Source organism: Emydura macquarii, unplaced genomic scaffold (genome assembly GCF_026122565.2).
Source record: "Emydura macquarii macquarii isolate MOO-44397 ecotype Brisbane River unplaced genomic scaffold, CSIRO-AGI_Emac_v2 contig_2636, whole genome shotgun sequence".
NCBI classification, from domain to species: Eukaryota; Metazoa; Chordata; order Testudines; family Chelidae; genus Emydura; species Emydura macquarii.
In genome coordinates this window covers 3,260,312-3,287,240 of record NW_027132773.1, presented here as the reverse complement: position 1 = coordinate 3,287,240, position 26,929 = coordinate 3,260,312, and the positions used below count along the sequence as shown (strand labels likewise).

General features: G+C 44.1%; 2 protein-coding genes across 4 annotated transcripts in view; one reads left to right on the top strand and one right to left on the bottom strand.

The window, feature by feature from the left end:
* The window catches only part of CPM (carboxypeptidase M), a 67,025-nt gene that overhangs the window by 2,983 nt on the left and 37,113 nt on the right, over positions 1–26,929 (bottom strand). The window contains exons 4-8 of the mRNA XM_067564058.1: positions 18,663–18,835; positions 17,308–17,492; positions 12,429–12,599; positions 9,627–9,779; positions 6,095–6,243 (exon numbers count right to left, since the gene is read on the bottom strand). Of these exons, the coding sequence (XP_067420159.1) occupies positions 6,095–6,243; positions 9,627–9,779; positions 12,429–12,599; positions 17,308–17,492; positions 18,663–18,835 (831 nt within the window). The remainder of the gene's footprint in view (positions 1–6,094; positions 6,244–9,626; positions 9,780–12,428; positions 12,600–17,307; positions 17,493–18,662; positions 18,836–26,929) is intronic.
* MDM2 (MDM2 proto-oncogene) overlaps positions 1–26,929 on the top strand; it is a 77,252-nt gene that overhangs the window by 43,361 nt on the left and 6,962 nt on the right. The window contains exons 11-12 of one of the 3 annotated variants that reach the window (XM_067564054.1): positions 12,785–12,889; positions 21,421–21,520. In XM_067564054.1, the coding sequence (XP_067420155.1) occupies positions 12,785–12,889; positions 21,421–21,447 (132 nt within the window). In that variant the 3' untranslated portion in view covers positions 21,448–21,520. Of the gene's footprint in view, positions 1–10,809; positions 11,145–12,784; positions 12,890–21,420; positions 21,521–26,929 lie in introns of those variants that run through there. The other 2 variants (XM_067564055.1, XM_067564056.1) reach the window with 2 other exon arrangements.

The window sequence follows — 26,929 nt, the reverse complement described above, 5'->3', positions numbered from 1 at the left end:
GGGGGTTTGGTCCGTGCTTCTGGCTCAGGAGAAGGCCCATAGACACCACTCCTCGGACGAGGAGTTGGAGACCATGGAGGGACCCTCTATGGGTTCATCCCTTCATTAGGTGAGGGAACACCCGCAGGATGCGCCTCATCAGTCTTCCTCCTCACCAGATGAGGCAGTCTCCCGGGACCATATGGCCCCACTGGAGGATTTCAGGGCGCAAGAGGGTGGCCTCTAACTTGGGGCTGGAGGTGAAGGAGTTAGAGGAGGCCGATGATACCCTCTTCAATGTGCTGGCGGTGGCTGTCCCAGCGAGAGTGGCCTTACCAGTCCACAACAGGGTCCTCAAAATTGTAAAGGCCCTGTGGCAAACTCCTTCTTCAGTCGCCCCTACGTCAAAGATGGCCGAGAAAAAGTATTATGTCACGGCCGAAGGGTTCAAGTATTTGCTCACTCACCCGGCCCCAGGAACCCTGGTGGTAGACGCAGCCAACCAGTGGGACAGGCAAGGTCAGCCAGGTTCCACTCCCAAGAACAAAGACAGCAAAAAGCTAGATTTGTTTGGGAGAAAAATGTATTCAATGGCAGCCCTCCAGTTCAGGATTGCCAACCATCAGACCCTCCTGGGTAGATACAATTTTAACTTGTGGGACTCCCTCGCGCGATTTACTAAGGCCTTGCCCCAGGACCAGGCCGCAGACTTTACCACCATCGTGAAGGAAGGAACCACGGTGGATAGGGCAGCGCTCCAGACATCAGTGACGCTGCTGACTTGGTGGGCAGGACCATAGCCTCCGCCATTGCCATGAGAAGGTGCTCATGGCTGCAATCCTCGGGTCTGTCCCAGGAGGTGCAGCAATCAATTCAGGGCCTCCCCTTCGATGAGTCGGCCCTATTCTCCAATCAGACTGATGCAAAGCTGCATGGTCTGAAGGACTCCACGGCCACGCTTCGCTTCCTGGGCCTGTACACGCCCCAGGCTTCCAGGCGGCAGTCATGGCCCCAGGCGCAGCAGCAGCCAAGGCCTCCATCTAGGTCTTTTCAACCCTATAGAAATAAGAACAGGAATAGGGGGTTCAGAAGTAGAAATCAACCCCCCAGCTTGTCCTCAGCCCCCAACAGTGGCCTCCCAGGGGGTCGGACAACAGTTAAATAGTTTATTCCTACCCGACCCAACAATCCTCTCCCTACATCCCTCTTCCTTCCTCTCACTTCAGGTGTCTATCCTCCCCAGCCACAGGCATTCCTCCGTCTCACGGTGGCTGGCCCCCACTACCAGCTCACAGCCCTGCCCTTTGGCCTATCCACGGCTCCAAGGGAGTTCACTGAGTGTATGCCGATGCCTCACGGCATCAGCCAGGCACTGTCCACAGCTGTTAGACCGCATGGTGGCCTGCATGCATGTAGTTGAGACTAGCTCGCCTGAAGCTCAGACCGCTTCAGGCATGGTTGACCTCGGTATATGTGCCAAGAAGACACCCACTGGACCGGGTGGTCACAGTTCCCCAGCCTGTCCTAGCCTCCCTAGACTGGTGGTGGACACCCCGGGCAATGATGAAAGGTGTTCCATTTGAGGTACTGGTCCCGTTGGTCACCCTAATTTCTGATACTTCCAGATGTAGGATGGGGGAGCCCGCTTCAGCGCCAACCCAGGCAATCAGGGGCTCTGGTCGGGGAGGAGAAGCTCCTGCACAGCAACGTGAAGGAGCTGAGGGCCATTCACCTAGCGTATAAGGTGTCCTTTCAATTCCCAAAAGCCAGAGTGGTGCAGGTGCTGACGGACAACACCGCAGCCATGGTTTACATAGACGGGCGGGGGGAGAGCGCCCCTCGGCCCTCTGCAATGACTCCCAGGAGACAAGAACGATGAGGCAGATAGCCTCAGCAAGTCGTTCCTACCCTGCCACGACTGGCCATTGCACCCAGAGGTGGTGGCGATGATCTTCTAGAAGGGGGGCGTTCCCCAACTATACCTATTTGCGTTGGCCTGGAACACGGAACAGCCGAGGTTCTGTTCACTCCGGGGTCGCATGACTGGGTCGATTTCCAACGCGTTCCTCGTGAACTGTTGCACCCGGACCTGGACCCCCTGCACCTCACAGCCTAGAGGCCCTGTGGCTGACTGAGGGAGAGAGAGCCTGCTCGGTGCAGGCCTGTGGAAATGGAATCACATAATGGCGTCTGCAGCACCACATCCCAACCCCTGCGGGACAAGGAAGTGGTCTAAGGAGGGTTGACTCAACAATATGAACTACACGTATATGTCACCTTATAAGGGAATGGCATAGGTTTAAGCCATATTACCCTATATATTACCTGGCGATGTGTAGGCCTCTGGTTGGCTGGAAGCCAAGTGATAACCTTAAAAGGTTATGTGGCAAATGATAGCCAATGGTCACTAAGGCATAGCAAACTGTTGCATGTGGAAAACTATAAAACCTGGATGCCAAGCAACAGTAGCCAGAGAGGAAGAAGGGTTACCTAACACCCAGGGTAAGAGCGTGTTAATTCAGTGGGCTGACGCATTCTCACTAGCCTGCTTCGCTACGGACTGATCACCCATAGCGACTCTCTCCTGTCTGCAGAATCTAAGGCAAGCGGTTGTGTAAGGATTGGCCAACATGAGGTATTATTGCTTAAGCTTTGTAAGTATAAACTAACTTTTGTTTGTTGTTTGTATTGTAAACTCTCTTGGGGAAACTCCATAACTGGGCACCCTAGTGTCACAAAAGTGACAGCCATGCATTGATCCTGTGAGATCATTAAGGCAGAAGTCTTGGGTGGCGCACTTTGTTCTTTCGCGCCCAGAGTTTCCCTCAATCTTTACTGTCATTTGTTTAAAATAAAAATTTATTGGTTAAGAAAAAACAAGCCTTGTCACTGTCTCTCTGACCTCCCGTATCCTATAAACCGAACCTTATTCGGTACCTATTGGTTCCGTCTCGACAAGGCCCAACAACTCCTGCTTGGCCGCAGGAAACCTTCTACACAGGTTGTGTATCGGGCTAAGTGGAAACGGTTTACCTCTTAGGTGGAGTCTGGGGCAGTCTGCCCAGCCTATTGCCTTAACAGGCAACCCTGGAGTACCTACTCCAGCTAAAGCTCCAGGGTCTGGCGCTGGCCTCGTTGAAGATTCACCTGGTGGCCATTTCAGCCTTCCATCAGCAGCTAGAGGGGAGATCGCTGTTCTCCCACCCCATGTCGGTCAGGTTCCTCAAGGGGGTGGAGAGGCTTTACCTTCAGGTCTGTGACCCGGGGCCTCCCTGGGATCTCAACCTGGTCCTCTCGAGACTCACAGGCCCCCCTTTGAATCCATGGCTTCATGCCCCCTGCTCATGTCTTCAGGGAAGGTAGCCTTCCTGGTGGCCATTACCTCAGTGAGGAGGGTCTCTGAGATTGGGGCCTTGACCTCAGAGCCCCCTTATACAGTATTCTATAAGGATAAGGTGCAGTTGAGGCCGCATCCACCCTTCCTGCCCAAGATGGTGCCCCAATTTCATTGTAACCAAGATAATTTTCTCCCCGTGTTTTTCCCAAACCGCACGGTTCGGAGGAGGAGAGGAGATGGCATCTCCTTGTGGATTACATCATGCATCAAGTTCTGTGACCAGCAGGCGAGGGTGTCCCTTCCGGGAACCATCACAGCGTACTCAAGCACCATTGCCCAGTAGGCGACAGAAGATGTGGGATTCGGCAGAGCCGGGCTGAGGGTAGCTCACCGGTAACTCCTACCCACCTCCAAGGTATTGCTTGTTAGTCACCTATAATGGAATGGACATGAGCAATCACTCGAAGAAGAAAACAAGGTTACTTAACAGTAACTGATGTTCTTTGAGATGTGTTGCTCATGTTCATTCCACATCTCACCCCCCGTCCCCGCTGCCGGAGTTGGCAGAAAGAAGGGATTGAGGGGGCATAGGGCCGGCAGCGCCTCATATACCACGGCATGTGCGCGGGGCTCCAGGGAGCGTCATAGCCGGCCCTATGGGATCTGCTAAGGGGAAAAAGTTCCGGGAACCGTGCATGATGGTGTGCACTCACCTATAATGGAATGGACATGAGCAACACATCTCGAAGAACATCAGTTACTGGTAAGTAACCTTGTTTTTTTTTACTCCTGTTAGCTCTGCGGCGTCAACAGAGCTAAAATAAAATTAAATCTACTGCTCACTCAATCTTGTAAATTAACACACATGCGTATTAAATTACAATTACTTAAATATATGAAACTCCTTTGAAGGATAGATGATGCAGTCAAAGGTTTGACCTGGCCTGCAAAACCTGTCAGTTGGGATGATGCATTAGATGGAGAAACCCAGCTTGACTCTCAGATCCCCAGTGCAAGTTTTACAGGGCTGGTAGTTAGGAAAAATTCTCTCTTCACTTGTAAGTGGACATCTGATGTGAAAATCCACTGAAGCAATAGGCATAGAATCCCAAAATAGCATTTTTACAGTCACTTTTCAGAGTAAAGCTGCCCTTTAAATATTTCTAATTTATTAAACTGATGCAAAGTATTAGAGAACTCTTGAGATATGACTCTTCCATTTTAAATCAGTCAGTGAGTTACTTTCTATACAGGGTGCAATATCCCTTGAGGTGGAAGCAGACATTCTACAAAGGGACTTCTATGGGCTGGGGGAGAGGTAGCATAGAAGGGAGCCACCACCCTTCCCTGTCCACAAACCTGTCTAGTTCTACTGAATATTGCTGCTTTCTGCTAGTACGTAGAGTTGCAAACCAGCTTTTAGTTATTTAAGTTGTTCCCAGAGCAGTATGTCCAAGTTCTGTTACCTCATCAACCTCAATGACTTTTTGTATCTGGTCACAGAAATCCTGAGACTCCTGCAAAAAACTGCTACCGTTTAGAATACAGTATCTTAAAGTTATCAACAGTAGTGGGACTTGACTGTTTAGGACAAACCTGCCCCAAATTGAAGGCCTATTATGTTACCACCTAGATATTAGGCTTTAGAAAACGCTGATAGTTTGTCGCACTTAGCACTCGTTTTAGAAAATAAGGTTTTCTGTACTTATTTTTCTCACTCAGTTGGGCAAATATGGCTCTGCATGGTGAGAAGGTGCCATTTTTACATAGTCACTTTTCAGAACAGCACCAAGCCATACCTGGAAACGTTCCAAATAGGTAGGCTTGGTAGCATTTGTTTTTTTTATATTTTGATACTTTCAATGGATACTATCACTGTTTATTTTTAAGCACTTTTTTTAGTTTTGACACTGTCATCGTGTCAAAATATTAAAAAGTAAATATCCTTAAATCAAGCTCTAATAATTTGTTAAGCAGCATTTTTCTTTCTTTGCCTATCTGTAAATTTCAATGATCAATGGAAATATTTTTGTTGATTTGTGTGTGTATGATGAAATCAACATTTATTGACATGTACCAATAAAAATCTAATCCTGCTCACCCTAAAAATATGCAACTACTATTCATAAAGACCTCCGAGTGAAGGGAATTTCATTCTGTCATGTCAGTCCTTGCCATTCCCCCTCCCCGTGTTCTGTGTCCAAATGAAGCCTTTTGTACTTCTAACCTGCTCACTTTGCAATAAGTAATGAGTATTGCTAAATGCTGAATTGATTAATATTGATTGACATTGGTACCAAGAGGTGAATGGCCATTGTCAGCAGTTAGGGCAGGGGTCCCCAAACTTTCAGCTGCAATGGCCACACCATTCAGTCTTATTTTTATGGTGGGCCGGAGCGGCTGGGCCTATGTCACGTGGGAGGGGGAGGGAGCGACCACCGTGTGACGCTGCTTGGGGCTGGGTGTGGCTCCTGGCCAGGGCACTGGGCCCACATCATGTGGGAGGGGACAGAGAGGGAAGGGATTGGACCGGGAGGGGGGAGCAGGCTGGTCAAAATGTGTTGGCAGGCCAGATGCGGCCCATTGGCCGTAGTTTGGGGACCCCTGAGTTAAGGGAACCACGTGCCCTGTGTAGACACTGTATATTTATCTCATTAAAACAAAACAAAAAAAAAACCACCCCCAAAATCTTAATTTTATAGGATCCTGCCTCTGGCAATTTCTAGAACCCTCTGAACATAGTTTAGAAACCAAGATTTAGCAGAGTAGCCATCTTACATTAATCACATAGATTCCAGGCAGGAGAAGAAGGTAATATTCTCCGTGTTGATTCGTTCTATAAGGACAGACATGTTCCCTTCCTTTGGCTTCTACTATTACATTTGGTACAGGTTGTCCGTTCCTGTCAAGAACTTGACCTTTGATACCTATGAGGCAGGGAGAGAGTGTGTAAATGTAACTGTAGGTTTCTGGTCTGGAAAAGCCAGTCTTTTCATCATTCTTTGCAGCACATGCCTGTTTTCATTGATTTTCACCCAAAACTAGACAACAGAGCCAGTCACCTACATATTGCTAAGGAAAATAAATAGCAGCACAGAATTCTAAGTTTTTAATTTACCTTATCATTGTTAAAATGCAGCATTGTCAGAGCTTTTCCATCTCCTTCTCTAAAGGTTGTTGTTTATGTTGATGTTTCTGCATGTGCTCTCTACAAAAGAACTTGCCTTCAGCTATGCTGTCGAATTTATTTACAAACAAAACTCATTTACCCTCTTAGTGTGATCGAACTCTGCTTCTTGACATGTTTCAAAAAGGCAGAGTAGTATTGTATATTTACCTATATTTTAGTCTTCCCAAATCTTCTAACGCATCAGATTTACAAGAACAACCAGTTTTGTTAACCGACTTGCCTGCACAGCTATTTGAGACAACACTGATGACATTTTTTAGTTCTGTTTCTGCTATTTTATTCAGTACATTTATCATTTTGGCTCAATAGCAACCTTGCCACTGTGTAAAGGTTGTGGATTCAGATCCACTCACCCCTGGCCTGTATGATTTTGTTTTTTTTAATTCTCCAGTGTGTGTGTGTGTACATGAGCAGGGGAGTCATACCCCTAGCTTATAGTGTAGACATAGTCTTAGATTGTAAACTCTTTGGGCAGGAGCAGTCTTTTTGTTTTGTATTTATACAATGCCTAGCCCAATGGGGGCTCCAAGGATCTATAACAAGCATAAAGAGCAGGGTGTATTTCTGCCTGTGAATCTTGACAATTTCCTGCCCTCATGTTTTTTTAATAACAAATTTCACAAACAGGCTAACTCTCTGTAATACACTATAAAATACATAACTATGCTAACTAGAAATTTGCACCTACGTTTTCCTTTCAGGATATGGAATCAGGGCCCATATAAGCAGGCCCTTATTTAAGCACTAAATGCTCATAAGACCTATGGGGCACTCACACTCTTATCAAAACTTGAAACAAGCTGTTGCACGGGGTTCAAAGTGGAAAGGTCTCTTGTTAATGGGAGTGTGCTGTTGGTCTCCCTTAAATCACCGCTCACTTTCGGTGTCTTCCATTTAAATGTTGCTGTCCTCTAGCACTGCCAGCCTTTGCCCACATGTGGGCAGAGTCGCTACACTTTAAAAAAAAAAAAAAAAAAAAATCTGATTCCTTCTTCCGCATGTTCCTTTTCTCTGAAGTGAAACCGTCTATGTATCCTTAATTAGTGAACATCCCAATACAAACTGCCTTCTCTAATCCCACACCGCCCATTGTAAATTGCTCAGGATCCCCACAACCTTTGAAGTGTGGGTGTCACCACTTTAGGTGCACCACACTGTGCAGAAAACTCATTCTAAACCACAAATTGCAGGTTTAGAAAAAAGTTTAATTAGGGAGAGTTCTGTGACTCCTGTCCCATTCCTGGCTGAGGGAGGGGCTGGAAGGGTTCCATTGTGGTGACATGAGGCAGCGCTCCCTGAGGGACCAAGGCTTCTGTTCCAAGCAGGGCAAATTTTCTCCTCTGTCTCCTCCCTCATACTAGAGAGCATAGGTGGACAGTTTCCTCAAGAGCTAATATCACTAGAGCCCTGCGTGGATACAAGAATTTGATCCATAAAGATGGTAAACAAAAAACCGCATCCGCAGATGTAGATATCAGCAGACATCTGCGAATTTGCAGGGCTATATATATCTCCAGACTAAGAAGTCTGTTGCAATGTTGTAAACTCTTTTGATACTTGATGTCTTTCTTAGAGCCACAACCTCCAAATTCAGGTATTGTTTGTTATGGGTTTTTTAACTGAAAAATAAGATTACAGCCCACATGGTTGTGGAGAAAAGCTTGAAAACGTGAACTCAGTACATCCCAATTGCTTAGAAACCAGAAGGCAACTAAAGAGAACCCAAATTATTTTTTAAATCTTATGGCTTTAAGATACTAGCTTAGGGGCAAGTTGAGAGGAGGGAGATGGGGCATGACTAATGAGTTTTGAGGTTGGCAATACAATTGTTGCCAGCTGCTTCCAACTGGCTCCTAGCTCTGACATCTCTGTAAAGCCACTGAGGAGTGGGAGAATCCTATAGTTGAGCCATGCTCCTTCACCTGTGTTCTCCCCTAGCTGCTATAGATTCTAATCTCCTGTGCCCCAGTATTCGCTGTATGTCCCTCTCCCTCAGCATGTGTCTATACAAGAAATGGACCTCATGTACAATTTTAAATTCCATTCCCAGCATCTCAACTCCTTTTCCCTCCTGAACCCATAGGCAGAGGCTGGGATATTTATTTGTCTGACTGCACAGAGGGCCCTGTTCTGAATGCTGTCTGCCGGTGTCCACTTCCTTGAGAGGATAGATGCAAGTGTCTGTGTTAGATGACTTCAGTTCTGTAGTTGCTCTCTATATAGAAGCCACATAGAAGTCAGTGGGAAGATCAGTGGAGAGAACAGCTGCAAAAATGGGCCCTTTGTGTGGCTGGTGGTTTATGAGGTTTCAATCAATATTTTCAAACCCTGGAAGGCTGTCAGGAATAAGGAAGGCAGATGAATTCTGGTCTTAATAGCTCCCAGAACCTAAATGAAGTGAACCTACGAAAAGTAATCCCCATCCTTTTCCCCATTTGACACAAATGGTGTATTTTGTCAATCTTCATTTAAAAATGTTTTTCATAAGTGTGTCTTAGAATGGCTGCATCTTTCCACAGCTTTCTATTTTAATGCTAGTTGCTGCTCTCTGACCCTACTAGGTGTGAAAGCTGGATGGATGTGCTTTGACTGCTATGTGTCACTGCTATGGCCTTACTTATCCAACTTGAATAAAGCTAGAGAGAAGAATCCGTTCACATACACTTAGTTTGGACATTTCCTCTCTTTTCCTAAACCCCAAACTCAGGCTAAATGGGGTTCACCTACATAGTTCAGTTTTAAAAATATGTTTGCATTGTTTCTTCAGCGCTATCTATGAACAAATTTATTCACAACGCTAATGTTCCAGATGTCCCAGTCGCTTCTGAGCAGCATTCTCAATCTCACTATCCTCTTTTAGCAACCACCATGCTCATAACATTGTTTCTCAAATGAGAAGGTGCACAAAGCCCTCTGCTACATAGGTCTCTTAATTCTGCAAAAATCAAGAAAAACCTGATATACTGAAAGGCAAACTCCCTTATAGAGCTGGTTCTCTTGGTTCTAGCCTGCTGCTGGAGAGCCTGTTACATGTCTATTTACATGTTGCTACAGCAGCTTACCCCACAAACTGTATTGGAAATTGATCAGATGAAATTAAAAATACAAAAGCCTACCCACCGAGATGAACTTGTTTAATGTATTCAATCAAAGCAGCTTTGTTATCATTCCAGAAGGCCTGAAGTTGACTTGCTGGTGGATATTTGCAGCATGACAACTCCAGTGTAATTTCAAAACATTGGCCCCAGATGTAGTTGTAATCCTGCATCCCACCTAAAAAAAAATTGATTATTACATTGAGAGAGCCACTGAGTAAGAGCTAAAAATGAGCTAGGACACTTGAAACTTTTCCTAAACTCCAGCCTTCTTGAAGCATTCCTTGGATTATGACACAAGGGCAAATCAGTCAGATAAACTACAACGAATTGAGAAGTGCAATTGCTTTTTAATCCCCCAGTCAGTTATATTTATGATTCCCTATGGGGGATCTGCTTAATTACGTTTTTTTATTATTATTAAAGAAAGCCCCAAGTGCGATGGTATTACTAGAATGAGGCTATAACAACAGGTGAAGAAGAGCAGCCTTTGATTCCAAACCTGTCTTTTCAAGTACTTGGACTTCTGCGGGGGACACAAAATTACACTTTGGCACTAAATTTGTTATGCTCAGTTGTGCTTTGAAATCTGTTTAGTCAGTCATTTGAATTATGAATATGGGGAAAATGTGGGTTTTTTGTTTTTTTTCTTCACAATAAGAAAATTGTTTGGGTGTGGGATTTTTTGGCATGCTGAGGACCAAAGTGAATTGGGTTACACGGGGAGAATACACTGTGTTTTACACACATTTATCTTAGCAATGATTTAGCTTAATACACATTCAGTTTCTTAATTTTTACAAATCTTATGTTAGAAAATGGTGAATGATATTTCTTATTTACTAGATTTTTTTTATTTTTGATTTGTGCCCAATTATTTGGATAGAAATTGGAATTAAATTAGAAATTCACAAGAACAGCATTTAAATGTTTTTATTAGTTAAATAAAATTTACCTTAAACATTCTGGGGACACAAGGAAAAAATGTATGTTTATTAAAACATGTTTGCATTTAAAACTAATTTATTAAACAAAGGAATTATTATCTCTAATTAGTGAATTGAAATGATTGTTTCTGGTCCTTCAAGATTTTAGAACTAGTAGATCTCTCTCTCTCACTGAATTTTTATTCATAAATTGGAAGAATAAAACAAGCTTCCCCATATTTTTTAAACTCCTAATTGGTTTCTTAACTTTGAATTAACTAGGTAATGAACTGAACTACTTGAATAAACTGAAATGAAGAAAATGTTCTCTACACCTGCAAAGGAGGTTACTGCTGTCAAAATCTGATTTAGCACTTCAACAAACTCTGGTTCTAGGGGCTTAGCCAATGACTTCCACCAGTTGAATGGTTTGACTTTCTTTAAAACTGGCAGCAAACGTACGGTTTGAATATTTTTTTATTTAAATGATTTTAATAGATTATAGTAAGTTTGGACTCAGTATAAGTTGTCATAATTTCACATTTAATTTTAAGTATTTATTTTTAAAAATAAAATGTATGTAAGTGAAATAAAATTCCATTTTACATTTAATATAATTTTTCTCCACCTGCTGTAGTGGTTTGGTTTTAAAAATTCAGATTTGGCATTTGCAGTATGGAGAACTCTGGCAGGAATGTAGGCTTTGCCATGCTTGGGGAGAAGACTGGTTGAATAGTTGAGAATAGTTTACTTAACATGTGCAGTGTCACTTTTTATAGTGATCACAGTACACATAATGTGGTTATTCAGGTGTATATCTCGTTATTTACACATGGAAATAAACGGGTGTATTTGTTTGTGATTAGACATGAAGATAGGTGTTACATAAATGTGAAATTGGTTCTCTCCTTTTTAAGCAAAAGGAGAAATATTTTGATCTCAGCTACATCAGATGAACTCTACTGATAACTGGAGTTACACTTTATTTAACACAAGCAGAGTAGAGATAAGAATTTGGCACTGAGCTCAGTGTATTTGTGCATCTATATTAATGCATAAAAACGAACCCTTTCCCTTTCAATGTGTGTATTGTGGCGGGTGGGGATGAGGGAGCAAGTCCAAATGGAAGAGATGGGCTTGTGGTGTTATCTGAAAGGTGGGGAAAAGCAGGCCTGACAGCAGAAGGAGAGGGGACGCCTTAGTGGCACTGTGCCATTTGGCTAAGGAGGAGATCAGTGGAGGCGTGACAGACTGACAATGTCCTGCAACATTCTGGACAAACCTTATGGAATTAAGATAAACTTTACTGAATTCAGTTTAATACTTTTGGAGTTCATGGTATTAAAAATGCAAATGTTTATGTACAATTGTGGAATCATATGGAACTTGGCCAGAAGACAGGATTAATGCAATCTCCAGGAGATGTAAGGAATTTCAAGGACTTTTTGGAACAATGCATATAAAGTGGATTTCCTAGAAAATTCCTGGGAGAAGAGGAATGCAAATGACCCACTTTGAATCCATCTCTTTTAACCTATGCCCTGAGTAGATTACCTGTTCCTGGAAACTCCAGATAAAAGATCCCTGAACTGTATAAAGGGTGGACTAAACTTGTCATAAGTATGCTTGTTCTGAGCTGAAGCTGTGATGAACTTGAAACCACAAGGAAATCTATTGGGTGGGGTTCTGAAGGACTGCTCCTGACAGAGGGTTGGGGTGAACTCTAGTTAGTTTATTAGCATGCATGTGTTAGCTAACATGTTTGTGCATGTTAGTCTGGATGCTTCACGAAGGACAAACCACAGAGCTTCCGCTGTCGAGGAATGTGAGCAAGTACATGTTAGAAAATCAAGTGAAAGCAGTGGAGATCAGAGGAAATTGGAAAACAATGAAATTTTTACCTTGCAGTGGGTACCAGGCATACCCATTTGTAATGCCATCTGGAAAGACTGTTTTATTCCCACATTCAGTCCCCTTGTACATGCTGGCATGGTTGGAAGAGTAAGTTTTTGCAAGGTGTATGAAAACATCATCATCTGGGCATCTGCTATAGCCTTGTAAAGAACCAGTAGCTGTATAATAAAGATGACCATGGCAGAAGCCAGGTTAATGTTAAGACACAGACAATATTATCTTGGATAAAAAATATGAAGCCCCCAAACCTTTACATCAGTTTGTGTGATCAAGTGAAACTGTACTACCAGCGTATCCCAGCACACCCGACCTCTTGTAATTCTGGGGCTTCTCTTCAACACAGAGCTGTGAACAGAGGAGAGGCAAACAGAAGGAGTTTGCCTGGGATCTGTCCGAGAGGAGCCCAGGTGAATGCTACGTGAGTGGACCTGTGTTGTGTGCTAGAGGGGTGAGTATCTGAGACCATTTGTGTGACTGGTGCAAGTTACAGCTGACTGTGTGTGTGACTGAGAGTGGTACAGTTACAGGGACTGTTTGGCAGCTGACCATGTGTGTGACTATTGAAAACTGTGAATTGGGAGTGCTTTGTTCTAGCTGGGCCTTGAGTGGTTGATTGCAAAGGGAGGCACTGAGGCGGGGCAACTGCTTTGAGTCAGCAGCCTTATAAGAAGCAGCCAGTTGTGAACCAAGTGAGAGGCAAACAGAAGGAGTTTGCCTGGGGGGAAAGCCCACAGCAGGTTTTTGCCTTTCAGACTTTGCTGAGCAGTAAATACAGCATCTGAAGAAGCTCTCAGAGGAAAGTTATGGAAAGTGAGCAATCTGCTGTTGTCACCTGCACTGGATGTGCTATGTTTGTCTTCCTCCCACAGGACAGAGCCGACTTCATCTGTACAAAGTGCAGGCTGGTTTCCATATTGGAAGAGAAGGTTAAAGGACTAGAGACCCAAGTATCAACCCTGCATTGCATTAAAAAAACACAGTCTTTCTCCATCGAAGACATGATTTGCTACTGCAGGCACAGTTTGAGGAAAATTCAGAGAAGGCAGTGCAGGGGAAACAAGAACAAGGAAGAAAATTGGCAGCATTTGACCTCCCGAAGAAAGAGAACCTACATGCCCACCATGCAGATAGAGGTAAGGAATTGTTTTCAGGCGCTCTGCACAGGTACTACAGCGGAGAACGATTTGGAAGACTCATCTGAGGGAATAGATCAGAAGGAGACCCTGTTGATCAGAAGGCAAGGGATGCATTGTCCTAGGGATGGGGGTTCCACGACCACCACTCCCAAGAGGAAGAGAAAGGTGATGGTGGTCGGGGACTCCCTCCTAAGGGGGACGGAGTCATCTATCTGCCGTCCGGACCGGGAAACTAGAGACGTGTGCTGCTTGCCTGGAGCTAGGATTCAGGATGTGACAGAGAGACTGCCAAGACTCATCAAGTCCTCAGACCACTACCCCTTCCTACTTCTCCACGTAGGCACCAATGACACTGCCAAGAACAATCTTGAGCGGATCACTGCAGACTATGCGGCTCTGGGAAGAAGGATAAAGGAGTCTGAGGCGCAAGTGATGTTCTCGTCCATCCTCGCTGTTGAAGGAAAAGGCCCAGGCAGGGACCGTCGCATTGCGGAAGTAAATGCGTGGTTACGCAGGTGGTGTCAGAGAGAGGGCTTTGGAGTCTTTTTGATCATGGGATGTTGTTCAAGGAAGAAGGATTACTAGGAAGAGACGGGATTCACCTAATGAAGAGAGGGAAGAGTATCTTTGCGGACAGGCTGGCTAACCTAGTGAGGAGGGCTTTACACTAGGTTTGATGGGGGATGGAGACCTAAGCCCGAAGGTAAGTGGGGAAGTGGGACACCACAAGGAAGCAGAAGGAGGAGGATGCACCAGGGGAGGCCTCCTGATTCACACTGAGAAAATAGGGCAATCGGCTAGTTATCTCAAGTGCCTATACACAAATGCAAGAAGCCTGGGAAACAGGCAGGAGGAATTGGAAGTCCTGGCACAGTCAAGAAACTATGACATGATTGGAATAACAGACTTGGTGGAGTAACTCACACAATTGGAGCACTGTCATTGATGGGTATAAACTGTTTAGGAAGGACAGGCAGGGGCGAAAGGATGGAGGAGTTGCACTGTATGTAAGAGAGCTCTATGATTGCTCTAAGCTCCAGTATGAAACTGGAGATAAGCCAGTTGAGAGTCTCTGGGTTAAGCTTAGAAGCAAGAACAATAAAGGTGATATCGTGGTGGGTGTCGGTTACAGACCACCAGACCAGGAGGACAAGGTAGATGAGGCTTTCTTCAGTCAACTAGGGAAAGTTTCCAGTTCACAGGACCTGATTCACATGGGGGACTTCAATCATCCTGACATCTGCTGGAAGAGCAATACAGCAGAGCACAAACAATCCAGGAAGTTTTTGGAGAGTGTTGCAGACAACTTCCTAGTGCAAGTGCTGGAGCAACCAACTAGGGGCCGTGCTTCTCTTGACCTGCTGCTCACAAACAGGGAAGATTTGGTAGGGGAAGAAGAAGTGGGTGGCAACCTAGGCAGCAGCGAACATGAGATGGTTGAGTTCAGGATCCTGACAAAAGGAAGAAAGGAGAACAGCAGGATACGGACCCTGGACTTCAGAAAAGCAGACTTTGACTTCCTCAGGGAGGTGATGGGCAGGATCCCCTGGGAGGCTAATATGAGGGGGAAAGGAATCCAAGAGAGTTTGATGTGTTTTAAAGAAACCTTATTGAGGCACAGGAACAACCCATCCCAATGTGCAGAAAGAATAGCAAATATAGTAGGCGTCCAGCTTGGCTTAACAAAAGTCTTAAACACAAAAAAGAAGCTTACAAGAAGTGGAAGCTTGGTCAGATGACTAGGGAGAAGTATAAAAATGCTGCTCAAACATGCAGGAATGAAATCAGGAAGGCCAAAGCACAATTGGAGTTGCAGGTAGCAAGGGACGTGAAGGGGAACAAGAAGGGTTTCTACAGGGTTTCTACCAACAAGAGGAAGATTAGGGAAAGTGTGGGCCCCTTACAGAATGGGGGAGGCAACCTAGTGACAGAGGATGTGGAAAAAGCTGAGGTACTCAATGCCTTTTTTGCCTTTGTCTTCACAGACAAGGTTAGCTCCCGGACTACTGCACTGGGCGGCACAGAATGGGAAGGAGGTGAACATCCCGCAGTGCTGAAGGAACAGGTCCAAGACTATTTCGAAAGATTGGACATACACAAGTCCATGGGGCCAGATGCAATGCACCCGAGGGTGCTAAGGGAGTTGGCTGATGTGATTGCAGAGCCATTGGCTATTATCTTTGAAAGCTCGTGGCCATTGGGGGAGGTCCCTGATGACTGGAAAAAAGCAAATATAGTGCCCATCTTCAAGAAAGGGAGGAAAGAGGATCCAGGGAACTACAGACTGGTCAGCCTCACCTCAATCCCTGGAAAAATCATGGAGCAGGTGGAGCAGGTCCTCAAGGAATCTATTTTAAGGCACTTGGAAGAGAGGAAGGTGATCAAGAATAGTCAATATGGATTCACCAAGGGAAAGTCATGCCTGACCAACCTGATTGCCTTCTATGAAGAGGTGACTGGCTCTGTGGATGTGGAAAAGCGGTGGATGTGATATACCTTGACTTTAGCAAAGCTTTTGATATGGTCTCTCACAGTATTCTTATCAGCAAGTTAAAGAAGTATGGGTTGGATGAATGGACTATAAAATGGATAGAGAACTGGCTAGAGCATAGGGCTCAACAAATAGTGATCAATGGCTCCATGTCTAGCTGGCAGCCGGTCACAAGCGGAGTGTCCCAGGGGTCGGTGCTGGGGCCGGTTTTGTTCAACATCTTCATTAATGATCTAGAGAATGAGGTAGATTGCACCCTCAGCAAGTTTGCAGATGACACTAAACTAGGGGGAGTGGTAGATACCCTGGAATGTAGGAATAGAATACAGAAGGACCTAAACAAACTGGAGGATTGGGCCAAAAGAAATCTGAAGGATTGGGCCAAAAGAAATCTGATGAGGTTCAACAAGGACAAGTGCAGAGTCCTGCACTTTGGACGGAAGAATCCCATACACAGCTACAGACTGGGGACCGATGAGCTAGGCAGCAGTTCTGCAGAAAAGGATCTGGGGGTTACAGTGGATAAGAAGCTGGATATGAGTCAGCGGTGTGCCCTGGTTGCCAAGAAGGCTAATAGCATGTTGGGCTGCATTAGTAGGAGCATTGCCAGCAGATCGGGGGAGTGATTATTCCCCTCTATTCAGCACTGGTGAGGCCTCATTTGGAGTATTGTGTCCAGTTTTGGGCCCCCCACTACAAAAAGGATGTGGACAAGTTGGAGAGAGTCCAGCGGAGGGCAACAAAAATGATTAGGGGGCTGGAGCACAAGACTTATGAGAAAAGGCTGAGGGAACTAGGCTTGTTTAGTCTGCAGAAGAGAAGAATGAGGGGAGATTTGATAGCAGCCTTTAACTACCTGAAAGGGGGTTCCAGGGAGGATGGAGCTAGGCTGTTCACAGTGGTGGCAGATGACAGAACAAGGAATTGCAGTGGAGGAGATCTAGGTTGTACATTAGAAATACGTTTTTCACTAGGAGGGTGGTAAAGCACTGGAATGGGTTACCTAGAGAGGTGGTGGAATCTCCGTCTTTAGAGGTTTTTAAGATGTGGCTTGACAAAACCCTCTCTAGGATTATTTAGCTGAGGTTAGTCCTGCTTTGAGCAGGGGGTTGGACTAGATGACCTCCTGAGGTCCCTTCCAACTCTATGATTCTATGATACATCAGGCATTTTGTTTTGCTCATACTAAAATGTGCAGTACAAATGGGACCCAAATAAGAAACACAAATATTAGCTTACCTGGGTTACCATTATCAAATGTGTAACTGGCAACCACTGCGCCACCATGCAAGTTAGCTGAAAGAACAAACGTCTCACTTTTTATCCAATTTATCACTGCTTGAGTCTCTGGCTGGATTGTGAAATTGTTACTGTTGAAGGCATCCGGGAAATTCCTATTAAGATCTTTCCCCTTCTTATTGAACCTTTGAGAGAGAAAATATATAGTTCTGTATTTGTTAATGGAAGCAAAACTATCTGTTGAATCTGAATAGATTAGCACAGATCCAAAGCATTATGAGTGTTTGTTGGGAACAGAGTTACCGGAACAGTTCGTGGGTGGAATGAGCATCACAATCTGTGTTTTCACAAATCATGAAATAAAGTGGCATTCTGCATTGTGAATGCTACTAGCCTCTACCCACAATGGGGTGATTACTGCACATTAATTAAAATATTTCCAAGTGAAAACAGTGGGAGTGATGCTTAAAACATCACACAAAAAATAATGCAACACAACATTGTAACATAAGCCAAATTAGGGAAGTGTGTGGCATGAAATGGTGTGTCTTCCACTTATCTGAAAAGAAAACATGACACACACGACTGCCAGTCGTAATGCAGGCTTCCCAAACGCGTCAATAAAAAATGTATAGATATCCAAAGCATTTTTTCCTCTGACAGTGTTTGAAATTCCAACCTGTGTTCAGATACTTATTTCTTCCCTTCTTTTCTAAAGTAGGAGGACAGTCTACCCATCTGATTAACATTTAGCTTTGGGTGTAAATTTTTAAAAGTCTCATTAGGTTAGCATCAATCCTTTGGATGCTTCACCCAATGGAAAAAATCCTATCCTCCATTTAAAAACCTTAGCCATTTGTTTCAGGAATAAATATCTACCCTACTCAGAAGCAGGGCCTACTTTAGTTCAATAAGGCCTCAAATCTGGGCTGCCAAAGTGGCTATGGTAGCCAAGGCAAAAGACCAAGAGAACCCAATTCTTAGTTACACAAGTAGTCCTGGTACAATCAGCAGGACTACCTACATGAATACAAGTTGCAGTATTGGGCACTTTTGTTTTTCTCTATCAGCCCAATTTTAATTTGTCCTCTACCACTTGGCATTTCTCTTCCTTGCTCTCGCTGATATAGACTGTGTGTGACAGCCTTCTTCAAAGCAAAGCTCTGGGCCCCATTAGAATGCCTTCAAAGGACTGGGGGAGGGGGTCAAAACGTATCCCTGATGTAGCCCCTAGGCTGCTCTATCCACCAAGCCTGACCCAGACACTTGGCTATCTCTAAATGTTAACAAAACAACCTCCCTGCTAAGTGTCTCCTCTGCCCACTCCTTCACCTTGAAAAAACACACATCCTTACCGTCCTTCTGAGTAATAACAATCCAGCACTGTTGCAGCTTCAAACCCATCTGGGTTCATTGTTGGCATTATATGAATTCGGGTGCTATCGATTAGCCTAGTAACAACTGGATCACTCTTATCATTGGTCACCAGGAAGTCTATCAAATGGAGCAACAGCTCCCTCCCAACTGTCTGTATTGAAAAACAATTTTTATTTTTTAAGTTCACTGTGAGGAAAGGAAGACATTCACCACAGTGCTTATTTGATATGACAAAGATTACTACTGTATGATACACATGACACAAAACTTTAATCATAAAACAAATACACTGCGGTCAGCATTATTTTGTTACAGTTCTTGGCCTCTAGAAAATTAAAAGTAATTTAACAGAGGAGAAAGAAGTGAAAGTGGAGGGTCCACTTCTTACAAATGATTTTAAATGCAGATTGACTAGGGTCTCGTCTGTAGCGGGAACTGAACTGCGCCAGCCACAGTGATGTTTAAGTAGTATTCAGATAGGAATTGTTTGTCTGAGACCCCCATCTTAGAATTATGCAGTGTTAGCATATTAGAATATTAAAAACATACTATCGATGGTGTAGGCTTGTCTGTGCTGGGGAATCACACTGTTGCATGGGGCAGTATGTTCTTATTAGTCAGCTTATTTGGGTGCACACAGTACACCATATCCTACACACAACATGCCATTCAACCACTGGTGGGCTTGTGGATTGCTGCACTGATCCCACAATGCCTGGTAAAGTTCCTTGGACCTTTCTGGAGCAGGTGCAGAATGTCTATGGCGCACATGTATTTTGCAACGCCTTATGTTTGTTTTGTTCCTATGGAGGTTGCAAACAGTTTGTCTTGCACAAAGTTGCATGCATGGATTGTCAGAGCCACAGCCTACACCTCACTACACCCTTAGTCACATTGCAGTTTCTCCAGCCACACCCCTGAGCTGCTGACAGCTTGACTCTGAGCCTGGCACTCAGCGTCCTACACTGAGCATTACCATGTTATGGGGATATGTGAGGTGGTAACACGCTTGCTCTGTATCTGAAGTATTTCACATTGTGTTGTGTAGCTGGTTTTTTGTTTTGTTTTGGTTGCTGAACTTTTTTTTTTGGTGGGGGGCCCTCCTTGGGATGCCAAGATGGGAAAGGTCCAATCCCAGTTTGGGAGGGAAGTGATCCCATGGGGCCTTTCATGAGACTCAGCCAGTTCCACCACATACCTACTCCCACATCTCAGGCAGTCATGGTGGGAAGTGGGGGTCAACAGACATGTACAAATCATTGGGGGAGAGGGAGACGGGGATCCACTAGGTCAAGGAGAGAGAAGTCACTACAAAGATGAGAATGTTTGTGCAGCACTGCAGGCACTTAGGCACGGACATGTGGTATTTGGAGGCTTGGTAAGGGACTATAGTGCTGCTGTTAATGCCAAAATGCTCGAAGCAAGGCTTTGGGGATAACTTACAGTAGGCTTTGGCTAACACAATTATCAAGGGGAAAAACCCTGTCCACACTGGTCAGGAAAACTATATTAGAAAAGTGCTATCAGCCACAACATTCAAACACAGTTGTAGTCGGCATGGTACTGTTCCCACTGTGGAAGAATCTAAAACACTGGTCATTTGCAGAATGAACTCATTCTATTGCTGATCTCTGCCAAATTCTAGTTCAGGCTCTTCAGAATGTTTGTACTGTAGAAGTTCTATTAATAAAAAGACGTTTGTTCTCCTCAGGAATTCTAGGGCTGATGTTAAAACTGTATGGGGTTGTGCCAGAGGTGGGCCTAACTAGTTTGGAAATCTCCAAGCCAGAGTGGTATTACCCATAAGGCAGGTCTCTTGCTACTTGAGTACCAGTGGCCCAAGATAGATGTTGATTAGGAAGTGAAAAAAGAGTAAACAGTTTAACAGACAGATGGGTACAGTCAAAGTGAAGAGAAACCAGATGGCTGTGTAAGCTTGGCTGAAAAATACAAATAAGGTGATCAGAAATGTATTAGAATGATTGTCTCCTATGTTACAGTTTTCTTGCTTGTGATTATTGAAAGAGAAGTTTTGATGGTAGAATCACAAGGGGGTTTAATGACGTGTATCTCACCTAAGCCATTCAGATGACAAGCTGATGAACTTGATAAGAACCTGAGTCAAGTTGCTATAAAATCAAAGATATTCAGGACCCTGCCTCATCACTTTCCCATGGGTGAGGACATGTATGCTCCCATCTGGCGTCCCTCACTTCTTCACCAAAGGACATTTTAATTTTATGAGTCTCCCCCCCGCAGTCCACACTCACCTCCACAAGGGGAGCACAAACCCATGTCTCCTCCCTGGAACAGGAGGCAGGTGCCACTTCAACACCACCCTGCTTCTCTGTTCCTCAGGGAAGCCAGTCTGAGAAATCTGTGGGTTCCATCTCTGTGGCTGAGGTTGGACCAAGCTGAAACTGACTGATTGGATGTGCTCTGCCTATTCAACCCCATCAGACCCCAGAATGAAGCCTTATAAGTTACTGCAGGCTCTTGTGTGGGTTCCCCCTCAGTGCCATGCTATCACAGAACGAGTTAGAATGTTTCGCCGCTATGATGTTTGTGCGATTAAAAAATAGGTGGTTTTACTGGTTGAAGTTGGTGCCCTCCATAGAGAAACCTCTGCCTGCTTGAGAGCAGATGTTTAGAGTGCGTGAAGAGCAAGGTTGGAGAAGAAGGAATAATTCTCCATAAGAAGCTGCTGTATAGTATTTTCCTGTTTTATTTCCATAGCTTTGCACTATAAGAGTCAAGTCGTGACCTGGCTGGAGCAGCAACAGAAAGGGGAGATGCTATCTAGCAAAACCTCTGCTTCAGGACCCAGACTGACTAGGGTTGGGGAAGTGCTAGGTGCACTCCGTTGTTCTTCTGATCGTATGCCAAGCGTGCCATAACTCTTATTGGCTAACTACTGCTGTTAACAGTTTGCACCCTGGCCACGTTTGTGCCTCGACGTGCCTCAGAATCTACAGGCTATACTTTCTTAGAGATGTGTTTGGACCACAGTTTTAGCTGGCCATTTGGACTGGTGTGCCAGGGATCCTGGTGTTTGTATGGGGAAAGCAGGAAGATATCCTCATTCCCACACCAGGGGGATTTGCACCTAAAACATTTTACCTCTGTTTTTCATTCCTGGATGATCTCTAGCAAGCCATCACACAGTACCAGGCCACGGAAAACAGTGGTGTTGTTTAAAGTGTGCTGTCCCAACAGCTGTCTGAATTCTTCCAGATTCTACAGCATGTAATTAAAAAACAAACCAACCAACCTTGTACCCTGTCTTCCATTGCTTTCCAAATATAAACTGAGCACATGAAGGTAGAGTGCTTTGGATTTAGATAACATTACTTTGTGAGCAATTTAACTGGAAGGGAGGCAGCAGCACATGCCCAGTCTGGCACAGACAGCTTGGTTCTAACTCAATGAGCACTAATGTCTTTTGAAGCCTAGTATTGTGGAGACGGGAAAAGGGGGAGGAGCCTCAGCCAAATCACAGTCCTGGGAGTGGGAAATAAGTTTGGCTCTTGGGAAAGCAGTGTCATCTTCCCGTCCGCAGAGACGCCTAAACTACAGACAAGACCAGTCTGTACTCTGGAGGGAGCACAAATAACTTCTGTTTCTATCACACTCTATCTGTGTTCAGCAACCACAGATGGGGAAAGAAAAGGGATGCAAGCGGAGGAGGAACAGTGTAAGCATGGCTCTACAGGCACTCTGCCTTGGTTTCTCTTCTCTCAGGGCCTATTAAGAATGCCATACAGTCCAAAAGGGTATAAGACAAAATTCCCCAGCTGGGATTCTACTTCTGCTGGGGTTCTACTTTATTAAGTCCAAATAAACTTGAAATAAAGTCTCTCCCCTTGGCCTCAAGGGTTGCAAACTGCTCCTGTTTGAGGCCTGTGGTCCCTGAGAGCTCCTCTCTCTCAGGAGAATTTCTCTGTCTGATGGCCTTTTCTCAGGCTCAGGGGCTTATTATTCAATTAACTGCCCCTAGATGATCTCATGCCCTTTAAATTTAGCTCCTCGTGGCTAGTCTGGGCCTGGACTCCTCTTAAAAGAGCCAGCAACCCCATGACTGGGAAGAATAGGGAAAAGGAAACCAATAAATAAGACGGTACGGAAGGGTGAACATTTACATGCAAAAAGGCACTGACCCAGGACATGCATATGGTGTTGTGTTTACTCAAGGGCATAGCAGATGAGGTTGTCTGGGACAGACCCAGTTGTAATTTTTTCTGTTTCCAGCTGCTGTGTCCATTTTGTTCCTGTTTGTTTCTCTGTATGCATCTTTGGAAGTGAGGGAGATATGGTGGGGGAGGAGGGGTCACCCCTTCATATGTATGATTGTTACTGGCAGACAGGTAGTCTGACACTCTTGAGAGCTCAGAGCACATTGTTGGTGCTTAATAGTCAATCATATATGAAACGACATGGTTTGGTATAAATTGAATCCTGTTCTGTTCAGGTTCTCATGCAGCCCTCTTTGCTATAGTATGAAAACCTTCCAGTTGTGCATAAAGCAACGTGACTAAGAGCTGTCACAGGTGACTTGTTCTCGTGTCCTCTCGCCCAGGGAGAATTTTGGCGGGGTTTTGGCAGGGTTTTTAATTTTTTAAATGTACATGCTGTTCTGTGGTTGTTAGAAGGCAAGGTTGTGCTTTGCACTTAAACTGGAAAGTGGTGAGGTTTGTGGTGGTCCTTTGTTACTGTGGGAATTCACTATGCAGTCTCATTTCAGACAGGCCCTGGACAAAGCTCTGTCTCCTGCTAAGATGAGCTTTACCCTCATTCTGCCTGAAGAGTGGAATTGTCAACCATGATTTTCATCCCAGCGCTTTAAATAATTTTTTTAATATGCTGGGCCCAGCTCACTGAGTACCTTGAAAATAAAGATCGAAACCTTGAATTTGCTTGATAGTCTATGGGAGGACAGAGCTGTTGTGCTCCCCCTAGCCTGCGATAATGAGGAGAGATGCTACTGTGTTCTGTACTAGATGGAGTTTCCTAACGGCTGATGACTTTATGCCTAGGTGTGTTGCATTGTCACATCCCATGCGGACTATGGCAAAGATCATAAAAAAGATCCCAGGAAAGCCATTCTGGGGTGGAGATCCCTACCTACTTTTGGATATCATCAGCTGCCTGCACTGGACTGGATATAGTGGGCAACGCACAAACTTAGGAGATTCCCACTGGAGGTCTTGGGTTGTGAACCACTGATCACTGTTTGTAAGCACTGATATGGATAGAGTGGTATACATGTAGTTTCTACATACAATGGGTGGATGAATACTGTCGTTTGCAATGCAGAGGGATAGCAAAGTCACATATCACTAAGTTGTTAAATATGAAAGTGGATAGGTTTGTTTTTTGGTCCAGGCCATGGTGATGCAGAGTGGCTAAATTAAAAGAATTGTGGGGAAAAGTTTAAATTTTAAGTCTTTCTGAAACTCACACTGGTTTCTAGTTTAAAACAAGTCGTCCTTGAAGGCTCTAGTCTTTCCTCCAACAAGTTTAGAGCATACACACAAAGCAACAGGATTTACAGGACTACATGTGGGTCTGTGAGCCAGGAACTTCCAAGTTTTAGCCCTAGCATTGACTTTCTCTATTGGGCTTGTATATCATATTGGTTTTACACTAGTATAACTCCCATTAAGTCAGTGGAATGATGGTAGAGATGACACTGACCCTCTGCATTTTAGTTTCACCATTTAGAGAACATTTGTTTAAATAATAATTTAATTACCTCACAAGAGTGCCAAGTTTAAGGTATACAGTGTGACAGATATGGCAATCTCTTGCAATATCTTTGGAAGATCTTACTGTATTAATTTTATATATCACTGTGGTCCAGGGATTGTATGTAATTCCATAGGGGGAGGGTATCAACAGTTCTTCCAGGAACTAAGAATAGTGGGGGGGAGGGGGGGTGATTAAGCAAATTCACTCAAGTTGTACCACTTAGAGAGGCTGACATATACTAGTTCAAACTGAATTCTCCAGAGACCGATAGACAAAGAAAGGTCTTTTGGATGAACACTCTAAACTTAAACTGACTCAGGAGCTGCTTTCCAATCCAAAAAAAATGGACAAGACCTTTTTCTTCCTTCCTGGGAAGGGTTGGAAGGACTTTGGCCTACTGAGACCCAAAAAGACTGATGGGTGATTTCTGGTAAGCTTTTAGCATGCATCTAGAAACCTTTGTTTTTTATATGTTTTGTCTGTAGTGCTTTCACCTTAAGAATAAATGTGCTTGCTTATGAAGAGCTATGTGGTACTCATAACTGCTGGCAATTATGCCATCCATAGCCTTTGAAGAGAAAGCAAAATACAGACACTAGCCTGTTCAGGCAGCCTGGCTTGCTGTGACTATCAGTATACAGAGGGACCTGTGCAGCCTTGAAAAAACCCAAAATGGAAGGAAAGAGGTATGGGTCTTCACCCAAGAAAGGTGATGCCTGGAGAGCCAGGAACCTAGAGCAGCTGTAGTTAGTGGACCACAGAGCAGGAATACATGTACAGTTGTGCTGAACTGTGATATCAAGAACTAAATGGCCCAGATATACCCCACTTTGTTTGCTGGGTTTACACTTGATTGTGCCATAGCAGATTTAAAACTTGTATTTATTTTGTACAAATACATTTCCTTATTGGATGGTACCCAGCTGTATCTGTGCCAACCTGTTGATATTTGGTACTTAGTAACAAAACAAGGTTATTACTGAACATCAAGGGCATGCTGTGTCTTTCTTTTTGCCACTGAATGAAATATTAAGCCTGTTGTAGCGCTAGTAATTGCACTAGGTGTTACCAATTAGACCTGTTCTATCCCACACAGTTTCTAGTTAGCTTAGGAGGTGACAGTTTAGAAAAAGAGTAGCGAGAGCTGGGGCAAGGGAGGGAAAAGGTGGGAGGGGAAGTAATTTGAGACTGGTTTAAAGCACTATGTATATTGTGGAAGAATGGGTTACAGCCAACGAAAGCTTATGCCTGCAGAAATTAAATTTGTTAGTCTTTAAAGTGCTACAGAACTCTCGTTTTTGCTGTATACAGACTAACATGGCTACCCCTCTGGAACTTAAAAAATGTCATGGTCTGGTGAATGGAGATTTCCAAAGCCGAAAACAATCATAGTGCCTTGCTTTCTAGTTACAGTATAAACACTTGTGTGTTATGCTGCTTATGAACAAAATACATTATTATCGACTTATTTAACTGAGGGTAGAGTAGAAAGGTGGGAATATAACAGAAAAAAAACCACAGTCCATTCTCTAATTAAACGTATCATTTGCAAGCTCTTTTCTCAACATCTTTAAAGGGTGTTTTTTTCTCTTTTTTTCCTTCCACAGTGCTTAGAAGAGACAATATGCCAGTCAGTTTTCACGTGGTTCCTTGAAGCACTTTCTTGGGGTTTTGATTTTTTCTGGTACTCAGCAGGTCAACTTTTGCCAGACTATTCCTGGAAATTTTGATGACATAGATGTGACTTCCATTCACTTCTACAGTCGTCAAGAGTTAGGAGACCGACACTGGTGAAAATCCCTGAGAAACATCAAAATATGTGAAGAAGACAGTTGTCTAAAAGAAAACCTTGGGACTCAAAACATGGGAACTGCAGAGGTAGCTAGATGGAAAGGTTTGCTTTGGCAGGTCTTTGGCCTCGATAATAGTAGATATTGATCACAGACAACCCAAAAGCAATCCACTCATCTACCAGATCATTCATCTCCTATCTAACAGCCTTTCTTTAGCAATAATTATCTTCATTACATGGAGGTTAAAGTTTTGTGACATCACAAGAAGCCAACATGCTGAACACATTCTTTCACTTAGCTAGTTCAACACTGATCATGGGCCCAGTTTCTTGTAACAAAAAGATAGGACAGCTATAATTAAAGGAAAATTGTTGGGAGTGTAATAAGATAATGGGGCAGGGAGAGGTTTCACCCAGGTTACATTACAGCTATAACAAAATTAGGAGAGCCATCTGTTCAGATTAAAACTGCTAAGTGTTACCTACCCCACGCACCAGTTAATGAAAAATATGGGGGAAGCTGCATGCTGTGGTGTAACTGGGATCCCTGGGTTAATTGTTGTGTAAATGAGACTTAGGTCATCAAAACTGGTTGGAGGACAGCAATTCCAATGCACAGCAATGATTGAGGTTTCAAAATTTGTTTTCATTCTGCATTGGAACATAACCAAAAATTTTGTCAAATGTTTTTGTGAAAACAGAATT